This window comes from Symphalangus syndactylus, chromosome 1 (assembly GCF_028878055.3).
Source record: "Symphalangus syndactylus isolate Jambi chromosome 1, NHGRI_mSymSyn1-v2.1_pri, whole genome shotgun sequence".
Classification (NCBI taxonomy): Eukaryota; Metazoa; Chordata; class Mammalia; order Primates; family Hylobatidae; genus Symphalangus; species Symphalangus syndactylus.
The window spans coordinates 63027752-63049030 of NC_072423.2; the positions used below are offsets into that span (position 1 = coordinate 63027752).

At 42.8% G+C, this 21279-nt stretch overlaps 1 protein-coding gene and 1 pseudogene across 2 annotated transcripts in view; one reads left to right on the plus strand and one right to left on the minus strand.

Moving 5' to 3' along the window:
* LAMA3 (laminin subunit alpha 3) overlaps positions 1–6113 on the minus strand; it is a 270663-nt gene extending 264550 nt beyond the window's left edge. For both annotated transcript variants that reach the window (XM_055235914.2, XM_055235907.2), the window contains exon 1: positions 5589–6113. In XM_055235914.2, the coding sequence (XP_055091889.2) occupies positions 5589–5882 (294 nt within the window). In that variant the 5' untranslated portion in view covers positions 5883–6113. The remainder of the gene's footprint in view (positions 1–5588) is intronic.
* LOC129459399 (small ribosomal subunit protein eS10-like) overlaps positions 1–21279 on the plus strand; it is a 294302-nt pseudogene that overhangs the window by 270725 nt on the left and 2298 nt on the right.

The following is a 21279-nucleotide window of genomic DNA, read 5'->3' on the forward strand; positions in this document are numbered from 1 at the left end:
AGCCTCCCAAAGTGCTAGGATTATAAGTGTGAACCACCATTCCTGGCCTTAAGGATGACTCATGATGTGCATGATCTCTAAATATTTGTTCAGCCTAGAGCTCTTCTCATTCTTTTTAGGGGCCACATTTTGAGTTATCAGGTTGCAAAGTCTCACAAACCAAGACTCTAGAACTACACACAGAGCCTCATGCAATGTCCCCTCTCTGTTGCTCTCCCATACAGGGATAACACGCATGCACTGAATGGTCAATACACCTGCTGGTTAACTAAGTTAAAGCTAAAGTTACTGCATTAAGTTTCTAAGGCTACCGTACAAAGTAGCACAAATTGGGTGGCTTAGAACAACTGAAATTTCTCTCTCACCATGCTGGAGTCTACAAGACCAAAATCAAGGTGTCAGCAAGACTGCCCTCCCTCCGAAATCTGTAGAGGAAGGATCCTTCCTTGCCTCTTCCGGCTTCTGGGAGTCCAGTCCTAGGCATTGGGTTCAGCCACTGCATCAGACACAGCAGGGCCACACCTGTCTTCCAGAAGACAGATTGTTAAAATTCAGGTACTTTTAAAATCAAACAGCAATTCCATCAGAGTGTTGCTCTGATAAGTAAATTCTGCGGTGGTGTTGCCTTTTGAATATTTCTTCAAAAAGCATTGATGGGGTGTCTAAGACAAGCTTCCACAAGGAAACAGTGCAGCATACTTTGCACAGGAATTCTTCTCTATAGGGAATCTCAATACTCTGTCCAGACATGAACAGGAAGACAGGGCCCCACCCTCAGGAAGCTCATGATCCTAATAAGGAAACAGACATGAAGATGGATGGCTCCAAGGTGATAAGTGGAATTAGCAAGGCAATGCAAAGTTTAGCTGGAACTCAGAGGAAGGAGTAGTTAGCATGTCTGTGACAGCATAGTATAGCAGGTAAGAGGGTGAATCCTGCAGCCAGAGTACTTGGGTTTAAATCTGGCTTTACCACATACTAGCTGTGTGATCTTGGACACATCACTTAACTTCTGTGTGCTTCAGTTTCCTCATTTGTAAAAGCGGCATGCTAATTGTACCTCCTTCATACATTCACAAATTGTCGTGACAATCAAGAAGTCAATGTGTAATATGCTTTAGACCTGTGCCAAGCATCAATAAGTGTTGTCTGTGTGTGTTAAATCAATATCCTGCATTAAGCAGGGGAGCAAAGCCCCTTGTTACTAGGCCATTCCTCCTTCTTACCATTCTGCCCCCTATATTTGGTATCACTCCTATACACAGTATGCACAGTATATGGTGCAACTTGAAAGTAACGGAGAACTCACTTCTATTCCCCACCTCTCACAATTTAGATGTGCATAATCACTTTAAATCCGTATTTCTCTCCAGTTAATATTCATTTATTAACTCCACATGTATTTTCTGAGCTTCTAGGATGGGAAAACCACTGAGGGAATACAATATGTTTTTGACACTGAGAAACTGGCAGGACACAGGGGACTCAAGGAGCTGGCTTTCCTCAGGGCAGTTTCCACCCTGTTGACATGAGGGATCTAATCAGTGCCCTACGACCTCATTCAAACACTTCTTTATTGCAAAGCAGAAAAAGACTCCCTGCCTCTGAGCAGATGCAGCCCTGCCCAGGTGGCCCCACTCACCCGCTTGGCCAGGAATCCATGTATATAGCACAACCATAGGCAGCGCCATTGACTTAGACCACTCAGGTGCCACTTAGTAAATCTTTTCCTAACTAGGCAAATGGTTCCAGAATGCTGAGAGTTAACACAGGTTTCATAAATGCCTCAATTACAACCGGGAATAAATGTATGATCTGGAAAAATGTATTATTGCCACTAAATTAACCTTAAAAATTAAAATCTCCCCCCAAAATGTTATTTGAGCTGATAAGAAGTATCTTTAAGCAAATAATATCTAGTTGTTAAAACAGTACTAAAACAAGTTACTATTTCTATAATATAGAAGGCTATAGAAGTGTGTATGCCAGTGGATTATTTAGTATGCCAAATGTGTTCAGTGTATAATGCACTGTACATTTCTCTATTTTTTTTTTTGTTACAGAGTCTCACTCACAAGAGCTGAGGGAATCCTGCTAGCAGATCTACTCTACAAGAAATGCTAAAAGGAGTCATTCAAGATGAAATGAAAAGACACTAGACAGTAATTCAAAGCCATACTAAGAAAGAACAACAGTATAGGTAACTACATATGTAAACATAAAAACCAGTATTATTGTATTTTTGGGTTGTTTTGTTTTGTTTTTGAGATGGAGTCTTGCTCTGTTGCCCAGGCTGGAGTGCAATGGCATGATCTCAGCTCCTGGGTTCAAGCAATTCTCCTGCCTCAGCCTCCCAAGTAGCTGGGATTACAGGCGCCTGCGACCACGCCTGGCTAATATTTGTGTTTTTAGTAGAAATGGGGTTTCACCATGCTGGCCAAGCTGGTCTTGAATGCCCAACCTCAGGCGATCCGCCCACCTCGGCCTCCCAAAGTGCTGGGATTACAGGCGTGAGCCATCATGCCTCTCCATATCTTTGGTTTTTAACTGCTTTTTTTTGTATATTATTTAGAAGACAAATGCTTATATAATAACAATAATTATAAATTTATAATAATGAACAATAATGTATAAAGATGTAATTTGCAACAATAACATAAAGGACAGAGTTATATAGAAGCAGAATTGGGGATGCTATTGAAGTTAAGCTAGTATTAATTCAAACTGGATTGTTATATATTTAGGATACTAATTGTAATCCTCAGAATAAGTACTAAAAAAACCTTAAATATATATATAGAAAAGGAAATGAGGAGAGAATCAAAATGGTAAAAATCAATTAAACCAGAAGACAATAGTAGAAGAATTGAGAGTAGCCAAAAAATATATAAAGCATATAGAAAACAAGCATCAGAATGACAGAAATAAGTCTTTTCTCATGGAAACAAAAATTTCTAACATTAATATTTTCCAGCAAAAGATTTGCAACGAGTCTTCAATCTATTGTTTAAAACACCAAAACAGGCCGACTGCGGTGGCTCACACCTGTAATCCTAGCACTTTGGGAGGCCAAGGCGGGTGGATCACCTGGGGTCAGTAGTTCGAGACCAGCCTGGCCAACATGGTGAAACCCCGTCTCTACTAAAAATACAAAAATTAGCTGGGCGTGGTGGCAGGCGCCTGTAATCCCAGCTACTCGGGAGGCTGAAGCAGGAGAATTGCTTGAACCCAGGAAGTGGAGGTTGCAGTGAGCCGAGACTGTGCCACTGCACTCCAACCTGGGAGAGACGAGAGAGGCTTCATCTCAAAAACAAAACAATACAAAACATCAAAACGTAATACCTTTCTACTAGGAATGCTGAATATAACTTGGAAGTGAACAATTACTGGCCAAGTTTCTACTTCTAAAAATTTTTAGGCTAACTGAAGGATGGGGCAGAGCTAGAGCTATAGTACCATGATTTAGTAGCTTAGACGGCAAAAGACCTGTACAGTCACATGCGGCCCCTCACTTCGAAGGGCCTCTCACTTACTTCAATGCTGTGCTGTCACCATCTTGATATTTAAAATAATTTTTTAACAAGGGTTCTACATTTCCACTTTGCACTGAACTCTGTAAATTATGTGACTGGTCAATGCAGTTCTTCCATTTGAATCTACATTTTTTTTAGGTATCTTTTCAGCTATAACAATCACTAAAATCAAGTATAACATAAAAATCAGGCCAGGTGCAGTGGCTCATGCCTGTAATCCCAGCACTTTCGGAGGCCAAGGTGGGCAGATCACTTGAGCCCAGGGGTTCAAGACCAGTCTGGCCAACATGGCAAAACCTTGTCTCTACAAAAGATACAAAAATTAGCCATGCATGGTGTCATGTGCCTATAGTCCCAGCTACTTGGGAGGCTGAAGTGGGAGGATTACCTGGGCCCAGGAGGTGGAGGTTGCAGTGAGCCAAGATAGCACCACTGCACTCCAGCCTGGGTGATAGAGTGAGACCCTGTCTCAAAAATAAAATTAAATTAAAAACTGAATTGTTATAAGAGCTAAACTAAATTTCTCAAAAATAATTATACACACAATTATATTTGCATATTTGTGTGTTTATAAACACACAATCATAAAATAGAGAAAGCAAAATTATTTGGGGACTGTTTAAAAGTATTTTCAACATTGTTATTTTATATTTTTAGTTTCTTTTCTTGCATGTTTTATAATATAGATAATATATAAATATGGTAAAAAGTATTTTCATCATTGTTATTTTGTCTTTTAGATTTCTCTTTTTGCATGTTTTAAAATATGCACAACACATATCAATAGAATACATGCATGTAGTTTATAAGTAAATAAGCACATATGGCACTACATGTTCAACAACTTGTCATTTATGGAAGTGCATGGTCAAAAGAGTTTCTAAAACACTAATCTAGACACCCAATGATAACCTTGCTCTTTTAGAACCCAAGCTCCAAAATCTCTCCCTCTTCCCACTACACTTCCTATTCCTCAGCAATACTTTGCAGAAGAAGGAGGCAATTTGGGCTTAGTGTCGAGGATTTGAAGTCAGGACTGGATTCAAATTCTGCTGCCCCTTTGGGAGGTCAAGGCAGAAGGACAGCTTGAGGCCAAGAGTTTGAGACCAGCTTGGGCAAAATAGCCAGACTCTGTCTCTACAGAAAAATAAATAAATAAATAAATAATTGCCAGGCCGGAGGTTGCAGTGAGCCGAGATCGCACCATTGCATTTCAGCCCCGGCGACAGTGCGAGACTCTGTCTCAAAAAAAAAAAAAAAAAAAAATTGCCAGGCACTGTAGTCCCACTACGCCCAAGGCTGAGGCGGGAGGATCCCTTGAGCCCAGGAGTTCTAGGCTGCCGTGAGCCGTGATCGCCCCACTGCACTCCTGCCTGGCGATAGAGTGAGACCTGTGAGTAAGGGCCAGGCACTGCAAGATGCTGCTTAAGCTGCACCGCAATGTCGTTTGCCCCGGGTGTTCGCGGTGAGGCTCGGATCTCTGAGAACCATTCTATCTCTGTCCGCCTAAGGTCTCATTCACCCCCAATGACTGGATGGTGGCACTTCAGGCAGTGCAGTGAAGTGAATCTTTTCAGTAACAGAGTGATACCGCTGTTACAACCTAAAAATTCTCCCTTAAAATACACCACAGAAGGTAACTGCCACGAACTCCTCCGAATAAGGCCCGGGAGGTGGGGTAGGAGGCTCCCCGGAACCCTCGAGGACTCAAGCCTGGCGGGACGCTCCGTGGGTGACGGAGGCGGGAAGGGCCGAGGCGCCTGCATCTATTAGAGCGCAGCCTCACACTTTCCCCTCCACCAGCCCGAACCTGACCACAGCCTCAGGTCACCTCGCGTGCTTCCCCTCCTCGCCTCGGGCCGGTGGTGCCGGTGCAGTGCTTCCACGGGATCGTTCCTGGGTCGTGGGCCCTCGCGCGCGGGGATGGGGACTGCCCTTCCCGGTCGCCCGGAGCCACTAGCGCGCGTGAGGAAAGGGCCCGACCCCTTCTCCGGGTGTCTGGCCGGCGCGGGAAGGAGAAGGCGCGCCCACCCCGGCTCTCTCCGAGGCCCTCACCTGGATGGTGTGGCCGCTGCCTGGGGCGGTGGGGCCCCCGACCAACTTGCAGTAGAGCTCGGGCTGGGGCCTCCCCTCGCCAGGTCCCCTCTCCCCGCAGGTGGCGGTGGCCCAAATCCTCGCCGCCTCCGCCAGGTTGAAGTAAGGCGGGTGAAGGCTGAGCCCGGCCGCGGCCCCGGGATCCCGAGCGGTCGCCCCCCAGGCTGGCAGCACCCGCAGCACCAGCAGCAGCAGCGGCGTCGGCGGCAGGACTGGCCCCGGTGCCCGACCCCGAGGCCGCGCGGCCGCCGCCATCCAGCCGCGCAGGGTCCTCCCGCCTGTGCCGTCCGCAGAGGGTCACCGGGGCACCGCCGCTCTCCGCCTGCGCCTCCCGGACCTGCAGCGCCAGGACTAGCGCAGCCGGGGATATGGGCGGCGCCGGGGCCGCTCCCCTTGCTCCACGCGCTGGAAGCCCGCGGCGTGGGGGTGGCCTCTCAGCTCGCGAACCTGCCGCGGCTGGAGCGGGCAACAGCCGGATCAGGAACTGACAGCGCTCTGCCGCGGGCCAGCAGACGGCGTCTCTCCCGTGCGAGGCGCGCCGCAAACTTCGCGGACGGGGAATGGAAGAGGCGTTCCCGGGCTCCCACCCAGGCGGCCGGAGGGGGAGCCTGGGATCTTCGAACCCTCCAGGCGCCAGCACAGAAATTAATTAGATCGTTCTCCTCTCTGGATACTCACCGCTCAGGTCAAAGCCAGAAAAGCCACCCGTGACCTAAGGGTAAAGGAGGCTTGTAAACGAATTTGGTTGAGAGCAGAGGAAACTGCCACTACCTGCAGAACTCACATCAAAGACATTTCGATTTCCCAGCCAAGTGTTGATCCGTCAACTCCTCAACACTGTGCACCTAGGATCCCTGTGGCACTGCAGCCGCAGGCTGAGCCAGGGAACTGGGAGTGGTGGGACGTACATGTTTAAAAGACAGCCAATAATGCAAGTTGTAATTTGCCAACCTGGAAAGGAACCTTAGAGGAAATCCTTTAGATGCCTAATCTGCTAAATTTTACAAGTAAGCTAAGAGAGATTGAGTGAGGTACGCCACCTGCCATGATGGCCTCAGAACAGAGGAGACGCCCCCGCCCCGACCCCGGACTGATGCTTGGTCTTTATGCAGAACACCCTACTAAAACAGAACCCACATAAGCCCTCTAAGCAATTAGAGGAAGGCAATATTTGTACAATAAAAATTGCAAAACCTCTTTGAAAGAAATGTTAAAAGACCTAAATAAGTGGAAAAGCCTCCCATGTTCATGGATTAGGAGACAATATTGTGAAGATGGCAATATTTCCTAAAGCAACCTACAATTCAACACAATGGATTTTGATAGGGATCAAAATTCCAACTTTTTTTTTTGCAGAAATTAACAAGCTGATCCTAAAATTCATGTGGAAATGCAAGAGACCTAGAAAATCCAAAACGATTCTGAAAAAGAATGAAGTCAGCGGACTCGCGCTTCCTAGTTTTAAAACTTACTACAAAGCTACAGTAATCAAGACAGTGTAGTACTGGCATAAGGATAAACATAGATCAGTGGAATAGAATTGAGAGCTCAGAAATAAACCCTTACATTTATGGTCACTGGATTTTCAACAGGGTGCCAAGACTATTCAATGGAAAAAGAATAATATTTTTAATAAATGCTGCTGGGAAAACTGGACATCCCAAAATAATCTAGTAGGATCCCCACCTCATACTATATACAAAAATTAACTCGAAATGGATTTAAGATCTCTAAATTTTACATTTAGAGAGCTAAACTATAAAACTATAAAGCTAAAACTATAAAACTCTAAGGGAGAAACATAGGAGTAAATCTTCATGACTTTGGATTAGCAATGCTGTCTTAGCTATAATATCAAAAGCACAAGCAACAAAAGAAAAAAATAAATTGGGCTGGGCGCGGTGGCTCATGCCTGTAATCCTAGTACTTTGGGAGGCCGAGGCGGGTGGATCAAAAGAGGTCAGGAGTTCAAGACCAGCCTGGGGAACATGGTGAAACCCTGTCTCTACTAAAAATACAAAACTTAGCCAGGTGTGGTGGCATGTGCCTGTAATCCCAGCTACTCCAGAGGCCAAGGCAGGAGAATCACTTGAACTCGGGAAGCGGAGGTTGCAGTGAGCCAAGATCTTGGCACTGTACTCCAGCCTGGGCGACAGAGCAAAAATCTGTCTCAAAACACATACACACACACACACACACACACACACACACAGAAAAAGATAAATTGAAACTTACCAAATTTTAAAATTTTTGTGCTTCCAAGGCACCCTCAAGAAAGCGAAAGATGGCCAGGCACAGTGGCTCATGCCTGTAATCCCAGCACTTTGGGAGGCCAAGATGGGTTGATCACCTGAGGTTAGGAGTTCAAGACCAGCCTGGCCAACATGGCGAAATTTTCTACTAAAAATACAAAAATTAGCTGGGCATGGTGGCGCACACCTGAAATCCCAGCTACTAGGGAGGCCGAGGCAGGAGAATCACTTGAACCCAGGAGGCAGAGGTTGCAGTGAGCTGAGATTGTGCCACTGCACTCTAGCCGGGGAGACAGAGAATCCATCTCAAAAAAGAAAAAGAAAAGAAAGTAGAAGACAATCCCCAAGATAGAAGAAAATATTTGCAAATCATATATCTAATTAGAAATTCATATCCAGAATAAACTCTTACAACTCAACCATTTTTTAAAAAGTAGTGGGCAAATATAAAAATGGTCGATAAGCATGACCACGGAAGATGCTCAACATCATTATCATTATCCATCAGGAAAATGCAAACCAAAACCACAATGAGCTACTACTTCACACACACTGGGATAGTTATAATCAAAAAGATATATAACAAAAAGTATTTGTGAGGATGTGGAGAAATTGGAACCCTCAGAGATTACTGATGGGAATCTAAAATGGTGCAGACACTTTGGCAATTCCTCAAAAACTTAAACATAACAGGACCATGTGATCTGGCAATTCCAATCCTAAGAACGTACTCAAGAGAACTGACAACGTATATCCACACAAAAACTTGTACATAAATGTTCATAGCAGCATTAGTCATATAATATAAAAATGAATACAATCCAATGTTCACCAACTGATGAATGGATAGACAAAATGTGGTATATCCATACAATGGAATATCTGTCACACATAAAAAGAAATGAAGTTCTGATCCATGCTTACAACACAGATGAACCTTGAAAACATTACAGTAAGTGAAAGAAGTCAGACAAAAAGACCACATATTGTATGGGGAGTGACTGCTATTGGCTATGGGGTTTCTTTTTGGAGTGATAAAAATGTTCTGGAACTAGATAGTGGTGATGATAACCATCACGTTATGCATCACCACTATCACATCACCAATTGTGTGAATATACTAAAAACCACTGAATGGTGCACTTTATGAATTTATGGTATATAAATTATATCTTAAAGCTGTTATTAAGGATTTTTGCAGAACTGAAATATCTACTAAACATAAGAAATGTGGCCAGGTGTGGGGGCTTACGCCTACAATCCCAACACTTTGGGAGGCTGAGGCGTGTGAATCACCAGAGGCCAGGAGTTCAAGACCAGCCTGGCGAACATGGTGAAACCCTGTCTCTACTAAAACTACAAAAATTAGTTGGGCATGGTGGCATGTGACTGTAATCTCAGCTACTGGGGAGGCTGAGGCAGAAGAATCTCTTGAACCCGGGAGGCAGAGGTTGCAGTGAGCTGAGATCGCACCACCGCACTCCAGCCTGGATGACAACATCTAAACTCCGTCTCAAAAAAAAAAAAAAAGAAATTTATATGAATGTGCGTGTGTGTGTTTGTGTATGTGTGTGTGTGTGAAAGCAGACAATTTTTTTTTTGAGACAAGGTATCACTCTGTTGCCCAGGCTGGAGTGCAGTGGCACAAGCATGGCTCACAGCAGCATCAAACTCTGGTGCTCAAGTGATCCTCTCGCCTCAGCCTCCCAAGTAGCTGGGACTACAGTCATGAGCCACCATGCCTGGATAATTTTATTATTATTATTATTATTTGTAGAGATGGGATTTCGCCATGTTGCCCAGGCCAGTCTCAAACTCCTGAGCTCAAGCAATCCATCTGCCTTGACCTCCCAAAGTGCTGGGATTATAGGCGTGAGCCACTGCGCCTGGCCAGAATTTTTGAAAGCTTTACAATAGGATATTCAAGTGGATAGATAGGATGGAGAGAGGGGATTTTTTTTGTTGTTTATTTTCTTCTTTTTGCTTGCCTATATTTTTTAATTTCTCCAAGAACAAAACTATATTGCTTTTGTCCTAATAAAAACTTTCAAAATATTCTATTAAATCGACTGAATGAGTACCCAGCACTGACTCTAATAGTCCTGCCCTAAGTGATATGGTCCCACCTAAGTTGATGAAAGAAGATTGATAAAAAGCGAGAAAGGGCCAGGCACGGTGGCTCACACCTGTAATCCCAGAGCTTTGGGAGGCCGAGGCGGGCGGATCACAAGGTCAGGAGATCTAGACCATCCTGGCTAACACAGTGAAACACCGTCTCTACTAAAAATACTAAAAATTAGCCAGGCGTGGTGGCGGGCACCTGTAGTCCCAGCTACTCGGGAGGCTGAGGCAGGAGAATGGCATGAACCCAGGAGGCGGAGGTTGCAGTGAGCCGAGATCCCACCACGGTACTCCAGCCTGGGCGACAAGGCGAGACTCCGACTCAAAAAAAAAAAAAAAGTGAGAAAGATTTTATATACTTTTTAAAGTCCTCTCAGACAAGATTATTTGAAGGAAAGCATTCAACAAATGGCTAAGATTCCAAAACTATTTTATTAAAATGTAAAAGTGAAAGCAAAGTCTAAATTTAAAAAGCTGTTTTCTGCCCTGGCCAGTAACTCTTCCACACTGCCAGGTCCTTTTGCTGAGATGTTCTGATGCTATCCGAAATCTCGGCAGCAGCTACCACAGTCCCTGGATTCAAATCAAGGCTTTGTGCTTACAGGGCTTCATATTTTGCTATAAACAGCAACACTTAATAGCATGACATACAAATTTATTGTACTGTACGATGATAATATTTCTCTTTAATGTGTTTTGTTACATTCCCTAGTCAAAGGATAAGTGATATCATTGACTTCATGTTGTCATTGCAGTTTAAAAATAACTTTGCGATGTCAAAGTACAATAAGTGTATTTGCCCACTGAGAACAGCTATAAAGATGATCAAATAAAAGCTACATATCTTAAGTTAATATTTGCTAGTAAAGTCATCTCTCTAAAGATTATATGTCTAAACCAAACATCCAGGAAACAACTATGCTCCACAGTCCTGGATACCAGAGATATAAAGATGAGTAATGAGAATGAGGACACTTTGGTGGGTGGGAGGAGGAAGGCTGTTCTGAAGTTTAAATGAAGCAATGTTATGAGCAAGTGCTTTGAGACATTAAAGCAGAAAATGTAAGGACACATATTTTTAAGGCAAAATGGGGCTGTCATGTTTTTGTTTTTATTGTTGTTGCTTTTGATATAGGGTCTCATTCCATTGTCCAGGATGGAGTGCAGTGGTGCAATCTCAGCTCCCTGCAACCTCCACCTCCCGGACTCAAGTGATCTTCTGGCCTCAGCCTCCCAAGTAGCTGGTACTGCAGGTGCACACCACCACACCCAGATAACTTTTTGTATTTTTGGTAGAGATATGGTTTCGCCACGCTACCCAGGCCAGTCTCAAACTCTTGGACTCAAGCGATCTACCTGCCTTGGACTCCTGAAGTGCTGGGATTACAGGCATGATCCACTGCACCTGGCTGGGGCTGTCATGTTTTAATGTAGAAAGAGAATGCTTAAAGGAATTAAATGACTTGCCCATATTTTAAGAAAAACAGGAATAATCAGCTGGACCCGAGACATCTGATCCCAGTTATGCTTCTAAGAGGACTCTGAGAGGACAAAAGGAAAACACCTGGGTGAGGCCCATCTGTGGTGTAAAGGCTACAGATGTGTCCCAAGCACTAGAGGTTTACTTCACCCTAGAAGGGTGGGTGGGACATACATGCATTGTTGTGCGCAAACAAACTCAAACTAACAAAAGTGAATTTGGGGTTTGGCTGACCTCCCAATACTTCAGAAGTGATTCATGCAGAGCTACATCCTTCAAATCTTAAGATGGAAGTGGAACTTGCCATGCATGCTGTTGTTAAAAAGAATGTCCTTAGAGCCAAGAACCTAGACACGCATGGGTAATAAACTCAGTGTGTCTTATAACAGCATAGCAAACGCAATAATGTCCCTTTAATACAGTGATTGACCTAACATTATACTCATGGCTGTTCTTCCTCTTAGTCAAAACATAGGTTTTCTCCTCCTTTTCTACTCGCTCCCCAATATAGCAGCTCTTCCCTTCTCTCCTCTCAAGTTCTCCTAGGAATATGAACTGGGATCAGAAACCCTGGGTCCTGCTCATTATTACTATTCTCTTTTAAATTGCATGGTTAAACTATGACTTGTTACTGGCTTGGTTTCACTTAATAATCAATCAGGTTGCAGAAATTGACCTATGTCATCATCATTTAACAGAGAAAACAATAACATCATTCTAAGCCAATAGTAGTGTGTGGATCACCAATAGCAACCAAAAGAATACAAACAAAACCAAAAGACTAAAGGCATTTCTACTTATTGTATTGACACACACACCTGGCGAGGCACATCGAAAACCAGAGGAAACTAGACAATGAGTAAAGTTCTGCCACCCAATTTGTTAGCATCATTGTGAACCCTAAGATGGAAAGCATTTTTGGAATCCTGCAATTCTACCATGCAAGAAAAAAAAAATCTTTTGTTACTTTTCTACAGTGGCTCACGTCTGTAATCCAAGCACTTTGGGAGACCGAGGAGGGTGGGTTGCCTGAGCTCAGGAGTTCGAGACCAGCCTGGGCAACATGGTGAAACCCCATCCCCACTAAAAATATAAAAAATTAGCTTGGCGTGGCGGTGTGCACCTGTTGTCCCAGCTACTCAGGAGGCTGAGGCAGGAGAATTGCTTGAATCCAGGAGGCGGAGGTTGCAGTGAGCCAAGATCGCACCACTGTACTCCAGCCTAGGTGACAGAGCACGAGTCCGTTTCCAAAAAAAAAAAAAAAGAAAAGAAAGTTTCACCAAGTGTATTTCTTAACAAGCATTTTTCTATGTTGTTAAATATCTACATTACTGTGCAAATGTAGCCTTTTGGTTAACATGAAACAATTAGCATGACCACACAGAGCTGAAATCATTCCAGTTCAGAGTGAAGATAGTGTGCTTGATTTAGCCTATGTTGTCAGACTCTAAATAAAGGCAAGGTTTCTATTAATCATTTTGAAAACTGAGAATTACCCCTAGACCCCTGGGCATCAGGAAATACAAATCGAAGATCACCCACTTTTGTTTCCAGACAAGACAGTGAAAGGTAAGGACTTGTTCAGTTGCTCAGCCCTCATTACCATGAAATGGTATCCAGAACCCAGCTATGTGCCTGCCTGGGATTACAGCACATCTCCACCTCTCTTTAAAGTTTGGACCTCCCTGTTCCAGGTCCCCTGATCTAAGGACTTCTTGTAAAGTAATGATATTCGCTTGGCCCATGGCCTCTGTCTGGTTTATCTTTTGAGGTCAGAAACCCCAGTGTTAACCAAACCAGAGTAGAATTCTCAGCCTGATTATATCAAGTGTTTTTGCTCACTGCAAGCAGATTCTAGCTTTTGTCAGAACCTTGACAATGGTACCTCCTGTTAGGGCACTCCCTGGTAGATAGCTCTGCCAAACCCCCTATGAAGAATTCACGTTCAAGGCTGGGTCAGGTGGCTCATGCCTGTAATCCTAGCACTGTGGGAGGCCGAAATGGGAGGATTGCTTGAGGCCAGGAGTTCAAGACCAACCTGGCCAACATAGCAAGACACCATTTCTATTTTTATTTTATATCTGTTAAATTAAAATTTTTTTAAATATCACATTCCAATTGCATGAATTTTCTCTCCAGCTCTTGTTTCACACAGTCCCATTTGGCCTTTCTGTGAAATACACAGCTGGGCAGAGCACGTAATTTTATACATTTGTTATTAAGGAGGTTTTTTTTTTTTTTTCCCCACCCCAGGTGTCTGTTACTACAAGGAGTAGTTCTAGGATAAAGGAAAGCCTACACCTATGTAATAGTACCTTGTCTTTACAATGCCTTTTTTTTTTCTGTCAGCCCAGAGCTACCCTGCAAGGTAAGTGGTTGAAAGCCATTATTCTCATTTTGCAAATGAGCAAAAATAAAGTAGTGAGTAATTAAATCACCTTGCTTTGGCCTTGGTGGAGATTTAAGGAATAGAGCCTTCGCTCTCTTGACGTGAACTCTGACTCAAAATCTGGCAGACATTTTTGAGTGAAAATTAGAAATCAGTCTCTAAAATATCTTTTTGCATCATTTTCACATTTTCCCTTCTCTAGTTGCCCTAAGTTTAAGAATTCGAGTCCACAAGAGGTAGCACTGCCAGCAGGGTAAAAATATGTCAACACCTAGTGCTCAACCACACTGCATTACCTGTCTGTGTTTCTTTCTTCTTTTTTTCTTTTCTTTCTTTCTTTCTTTCTTTTTCTTTCTTCTTTCTCTTTCTTTCTCTCCCTCTTTTTCTCTTTCCTTCTTTCTTCTTCTGTTCCTTCCTTCTTTCTCTCACACTTTCCTTCTTTCTTTCTTTTCCTTCTTTCTCACTCTCTTTTTCTCTCTCCCTCCCTCCCTCCATCCATCTTTCTATTCTTTTCTTTTCTTTCTTTCTTTCTTTCTTTTTCTTTCTTTCTTTCTTTCTTTCTTTCTTTCGTTCTTTCTTTCTTTCTTTCTTTCTTTCTCTCTCTCTCTCTCTCTTTCTTTCTTTCTCTCCTTTTTTTTTTGCAGACACAGTCTTGCTCTGTTGCCCAGGCTGGAGTGCAGGAGTGTGATCACGGCTTACTGCAGCCTCAAACTCCTGGGCTCAAGCGATCCTTCCAAGTAGCTGGGACTAAAGGTATGCACCACCATGCCTAGCTAATATTTTAATTTTTTTTTTTTTTTTTTTTGGAGACAGGGTCTTGCTATGTTGCCAGGGCTCATCTTGAACTCCTGGCTTCAAGCAATTCTCCTTCCTTGGCCTCCCAAAGCGCTGGGATAACAGGTATTAGCCACCACACCCTGGCCTACACTGCATGTTGTTTCTATGTCCAAACTACATCACTTCAGAGACATGCATTTTGTAAGAATTTGACAAATAAGCTCAACAAAGGTCTGTTTAACAATAAAAGCTGTAGACTCTTTGAGGACAGGGGCTGGCCCAGGGATTTTTTTCTTTTTCTTTTTCTCCTTTAAGATTTCCATAGAAGCGTCTTATACAAAGTAGCAGGTTGATAAATATCTGTCAGAATTCAGATTGAATTAATTTCACCTGAGCCCTAGAATATCAGGCTAATAGACAATTTTGTAGACCATACAACTGAAATCTCTCACCATTTCATGCTCTGTAACAGCCCATATCAAGCTGAGCCGTTCAAAGAACAAATGGAGGTGCCTCCTTCAACACGCACTTCTTAAGAAGGCAATGTAGATCCAACTTCCCCATGTCTCTACGTTTTTACTATCGATTTATTGATGACCTAATTATGTCTATGGGGCTTGTTATTTATTTCTTTATCTCGTTCAAAGTGTTTTTTCTAGAAGTAAATTTCAGAAGATTTTGAGGGTGGCTGTTTAGATAGCCGGGGCATGGTTGCTCCGAGCATGTAAAACAACTGGAAAATATGAATATGCTACATGTGTGGTCCTGAAGAGGTGGAGTAAATGGGAATGGGACAGAGTCAATGGTATACCTACGAAGGATTGGTGCAATACAGAGTTCCTGAGAGGTGGCTGCCTGCTCTGAGACTACATTTCCCAGTACTACCTGCATCTAAGTAGGGTCATAGGACTAAGTTTTGAGCCAATGAAAAGTCATCAGGGCTGGACAGCCGTGGTGGCTCACACCTGTAATCCCAGCACTCTGGGAAGCTGAGGTGGGCGGACCACCTGAGGTCAGGAGTTCGAGACCAACCTGGCCAACATGGTGAAAGCCTGTCTCTACCAAAAATATAAAAATTAGCTGGGCATGGTGCCATGCACCTATAATACCAGCTACTCGGGAAGCTGAGGCAGAAGACTAGCTTGAACCCGGGAGACAGAGGTTGCAGTGAGTAGACATCACACCATTGCATTCCAGCTTGGGTGGCAAGAACAAAACTCCGTCTAAAAAAAAAAAAAAACATTAGAGAGAGAGAGAGAGACTAGGGCTGGACAGGCTGGCTCATGCCTATAATCCTAGCACTCTGGGAAGCAGGGAGTAAGCTGAAGGGATTGCTTGAGCCCAGGAGTTCAAGACCAACCCGGGCAACATAATAAAACCCTGTCTCTAAAAAAATTTTTAATTTTATTTAAAATACAGAAAACATCTCTCTGAGTATCTTTCAATGAAAAAATAAAATACAGAAAATAATATTCAGTGGAACTTCCTAACTATGCTCCCTTCTGGGCCAATCCATTGGACACCACCAATTTGTCTAGTATCCCAAAGATGACACTTTTGTGAAAGTATGCAGCACAGTGCCTAATTCGCAGGTTCTTAACAATCATTAATTCACTTTTCCTTTTCCTTTCACCTGTCAGATTAGAAACATGGATTTCTCATTGACTGTTCTCTTTCCATAATCCTTTATGCTCAAATGACATTGTTCACCATTAGCCTGAATTCACCCAGATATCTACCCTCCTGCTACCACTACCTTAGTCCAGACCACATTCAACCATGCCAGAATTATCTCTATATCTTCCCTACTGCTTTCTCTGCCTCCATTTTCTCTTCCTTACAATCCATCCTGCACATTAAAGAAAGAGCAGCATGATATGCCAGCTGAGGATGTATGTGTTGCCACCTCTTCCTCCAGCCTACCATGTCAATCCAAGCTTGACTGTTTGGCTTTTGCAGCCTCTAGATTTGGCCTCCTCATCCTCCTCAGTGTACTTCTTTGTCCCTACTGCTGAATACCACTCTTTTTCTCATGATCAGGGCTGCCTCCTCGTGTCAAACGAGATATCAAATTCTGTCCCTTTCATTTCCTAAGTAGTTCTCAAGTCAGTCTTCTCAACTCCATTCTCATGGCTTCAGCTTTAATTTGATATTAATTCTCACATGAATTTTTACCAAATCTTCTATCTTCTTCCAGTCTTGTCCTCATCCAATCCATTTTCCATATGGCTGCCAGAGGGATTTTTCTAGAGTCAACCTGTCCAATATGGCAGCCAAGAGCCACATTTGGATATCTAAATTTAGATTTAAAAATTAAAAATTCCATTCCTCTGTCACACTGGCCACATCTCAAGTGCTCAGTAGCCTCATGTGATTATTGGTTATCATGTTCAATAGAAAAGATTATAGAACATTTTATCATTGCTGAAAGTTCTATGGAACCGTGCTTTTCTATAATGTAAATTTGATCATATCTCTACTGTGCTTAACACTATTTAATTTTTCTTCCACTTAGAATAAAGTCATTTTAGTAGAAGGGTTCATATGTTGACCTTAGCCTTCTTCTGCCCTATATCCTTCACCTGCCTGCATTGTATCCTATTTTCCAGTTTTATCAAACTATTCCCCATCCCACAATGTGTCATCATGACTTTGCACATGGCCATGCCTCTGCTAGGGTTGCCCTTCTCCATCTTAGCCACTTGTATCACCCCAAACCATTCTCCCAAATTCACTCCAGGCATTGCCTCATTTGGCAGATATGATGGTGAATTTTACGTGTCAGCTTGACTGGGCTAAGGGATGCCCAGACAGCTGGTAAAGCCTTATTTCTGGGTGTGCCTGTGAGGATGTTTCTGGAAGAGGTTAGCATTTAAAACAGTAGACTGAGTAAAGAAGATCTGCCCTCACCCATGTGAGCAGGCACCATCCAATCCATTGAGGGCCCAGGTAGAACAGAAATGCAAAAGAAAAGTGACCGTGCTGTCTCTTCTTGAGCTGGGCCTGCCATTCTCTTTTACCTTCAGACATCAGAGCTCCTGGTTCTGCAACCTTCAGACTCCAGGATTTACACCAGTGGCTCCTCACCCTCACCCCATTCTCAGGCTTTTGGTCTTGAAGAGAGTTACACAGTTGGCTCCCCTGGTTCTCAGAAATTTAGACTTGGACTGAATCACACACTAGCTTCCCTGGTTCTCCAGCTTGCAGGTGGCATATTGAGGGACTTTCTGATCTCCATAATGCATGAGCCAATTCCTATAATAAATCCATATATATGGATTTAGATAGATAGATTTACCATTTTTATATGGAAGAGTGTATATATATATATATATATATGTATACGTGTGTGTATATATATACATATATATACACGCACACACATATATGCACACACATACGCACACCTCTGTTTCTCTAGAGAACCCTGACTAATACAGTAGGCTCTCCCTGGCCCTGCCCCAGACTCTCCTCTTGTTCTCAGAGTTGGCCATTCTGGCCATTGTGCTCACATAACATACTATTCAGGCCTCCCTGGTAGTGCTTTTATCTGCCTACTTACTAGACCATGAGCTCCTTTGGGGCAGGCACCATGTTTCGTTTATTTTGTAGCCCTATGATCTGGCAGAATGTCTGGCACACAAATAGTTACTTAAATATTTATGGTATGAAAGAAGTGGTGGAGCCTAGAAAAGAGGTGGTGTTCTTTCTTCCCCGGTCTTCAGTACCTCATATCTGGGAGGATTTGCTGCTCCAAATGCCACACTTCTCCTCCCATTCTGCACAACTCTTTAGCTGTCATCCTCTCCCAGTGCAGTTGATTATTGCCCATGGCCACATTGTTGGTTACAAAAGACAAGGAAGACCAGGCAGATACTGAAAAATTGAGTTACAAGAGCCCTGTTTTCTCCAACAACAAGGATCAGGTTTGAGAAAGTCTAATCACCTTTCTTTAGGCAGCTGATTTCCCTTGATCTCTGTGTTTATGAGGCCATTGTCTTCTATCCCTGAGAGGAGGCCCAGAAGAGCCAGATGGTTGCTGTAGTCAAGTGTATATGCTCAGATTTGGATTATTAATGCCTTATTACATCTCTTAGATCATGTCTCCATGTGTTGAAGGCCTCATCAGAATAGGTCATGGCTAGAAGTCTGAAATTCTTTACTACTTTACATTCTATATGATATAATTTAGCACTTTGTTATATTCTGTCTTACAGTATTTCCAACATTATTTTTACTATTTATATTCTCCAACTCCATTGTAGGTACCCTGCATGCAAGAAAAATGCATCTTCCACACTACTTTGCATAGTGATAATTACTCAATCGGTGCTTAGTAAATATGGATAGGTTGATCAATTGGCTTGGTTGGTCTAATCTGTGAGTTTATATAGCCCCACAAACCACTAAGAACATTCCCAAAGACTGGTGCTGTTTTACACAACTCTGAAACATCGCTGGTTTTCTAGGTAACCTGATTCTGCCTTATTCAGAAAAACAGAACTTGCATTTATATAACCTTCAACATTTTCCTGTTAGTGTGTAGACTGTTAACATTGTTTGCCCCCAATGAACAATGCCCCTTAGAGTTCATACCCTTGTGTTGTTCCTTCTCACACTGAGGCTGGCCTTGGTCATATGACTTGCTTTGGCAAATGGGATGTCAGCTAGCATGATATAAGCAGAGGTTTGAAAAGCTCTAGTCCTCTTAGAAATCTCCCTTTTGTTAGTCAGGCATGGTGGTGGGTGCCTGTAATCACAGCTACTTGGGAGGCTGAGGCAGGAGAATTGCTTAAACCCAGGAGGCAGAGGTTGCAGTCAGCCGAGATTGCACCACTGCACTCCAGCCTGGGCAACAGGAGTGAAACTCTATATAAAAAAAGAAAGAAAGAAAGAAAAAAATCTCCCTTTTGGAACTCAGATTCCACGCTGTAAGGAAGTCCAACTACTGCTAGAGAAAAAAGGTATGTAGAAAGAGGTCCTGGAGTATGTGAGACCACACAAGACGTGATAGAGTAAAGCTGTCTTGGATGTTACAGTTCCATTCAAGCCCTCAGATGATGGTACCTGCATGACAGACTTCCAGGCAAGACCAGCAGAACTGCCCAGCTGCCTAGATTGCTAAATCATGAGCAAATGAATAGTTATTGTGTTAAGCCACCGGTTTTGAAGGTGGTCTATTATGCCACAATAGACAACCAAAACACTCGAAATCTTGATTGCTTGAGCCCAAGAGGTCAAGGCTACAGTGAGCTATGATCACTCCACTGCACTCCAGCCTGGGCAACAGAGTGAGACTCTGTCTCAAAAAAGAAAAAAGTCTTGCCTCTTCTTCCTAATCACCAGCATGAGCTGATTAATGTCACTTATGTGTAGGTTCCACTTTTAAATGCTTTAATGCATCATAAGTGAAATACAAAATATTCTTTCCAATTACTTCTAGACATTTCTGGGAAATTGAGCTTTTAGAATTTGACTTTTTTTTTTCTATGTAGTTAGTGTCTTTAAGAAGACAAAATTAAGTTTGTCTCTAATTCTTTTTTTTTTTTCTTATTTTTTGGCTTTTGCTCCTTAGTAAGTATCTAGGGAAAAGTAAAATTTGATCTCTTGAGTCTCATGCCCTGTTTTTTGCATTTGCCAAAATGTTCCATTAACTTCATCCCAAGTTTAAAAAAAGTTTGTGTGAATATGCTTTTTGCCAAAGCATCAAGAATAGTGCCAGAAAGAACAACTCTACAAAAATAGATGTCTTCAGTCTGTATCTATGGGAATTCTACAAGCCAAATACTTCGTAGCTATCTTGTGAGAGTCATAGTTCATAGTTTTTCTCTGAAAGTGGGTTTTGACCATTTATGAATCTTATTTTTTTATTTTTACAATTTTTTTCTTTAAGCAGCACCAGGATGAATCTTCCTTTTAAGCATAGCATTGACCTCATTTTTTCCCCTTGGCTATGGGTTATATTTTATATTTTGTCTTTTCATTCTTTATGCACCTTCTATAGGTTGATCTTAGAAGGAATAATTTCTCCCTTATGTCTAAATTGGAAAAAGTGTGGTTTACCTTGAATGAAGAAGTTTCTTTAATCCTTTCATCAGGTATTGAAAAATTCACTAACATGGATAAGCAAAAAGAATTTAAAAAGGAAAAAAAAGCCACAAAAGCTAGTTTTTCAGCTGTTGAGATGGTTTCAGAGTGGTCCTGCCTATTTAAAATAAACTATGATCTCTCAATCAGTGCCAGTGGATGAACTGTTTGTTATTGCAATGAGAAAAGCACAAAAACTGAAAGTGTTTATAAACTTTTTTAGCAATTTCGTATGGCCGTGACATCCAACTATGTGATCATCTTTCTCCTAACCCAGTTGTATTGTGTATAAAAAAAATTGGTCAATTCACTTTGACTGCATTCAGAGGCCGAGGCAGAAGGATCACTTGAGGTCAGGAGTTTGAGACAAGCTTGGCCAACATAGTGAAACCCCATCTCTACTAAAAATACAAAAATTAGCCAGGCATGGTGGCAGGCGCCTGTGATCCCAGCTACTTGGGAGGCTGAGGCGGGAGAATCCCTTGAACCCAGGAGGCAGAAGTTGCAGTGAGCCGAGATTGTGCCACTGCACTCCAGCCTGGGCAA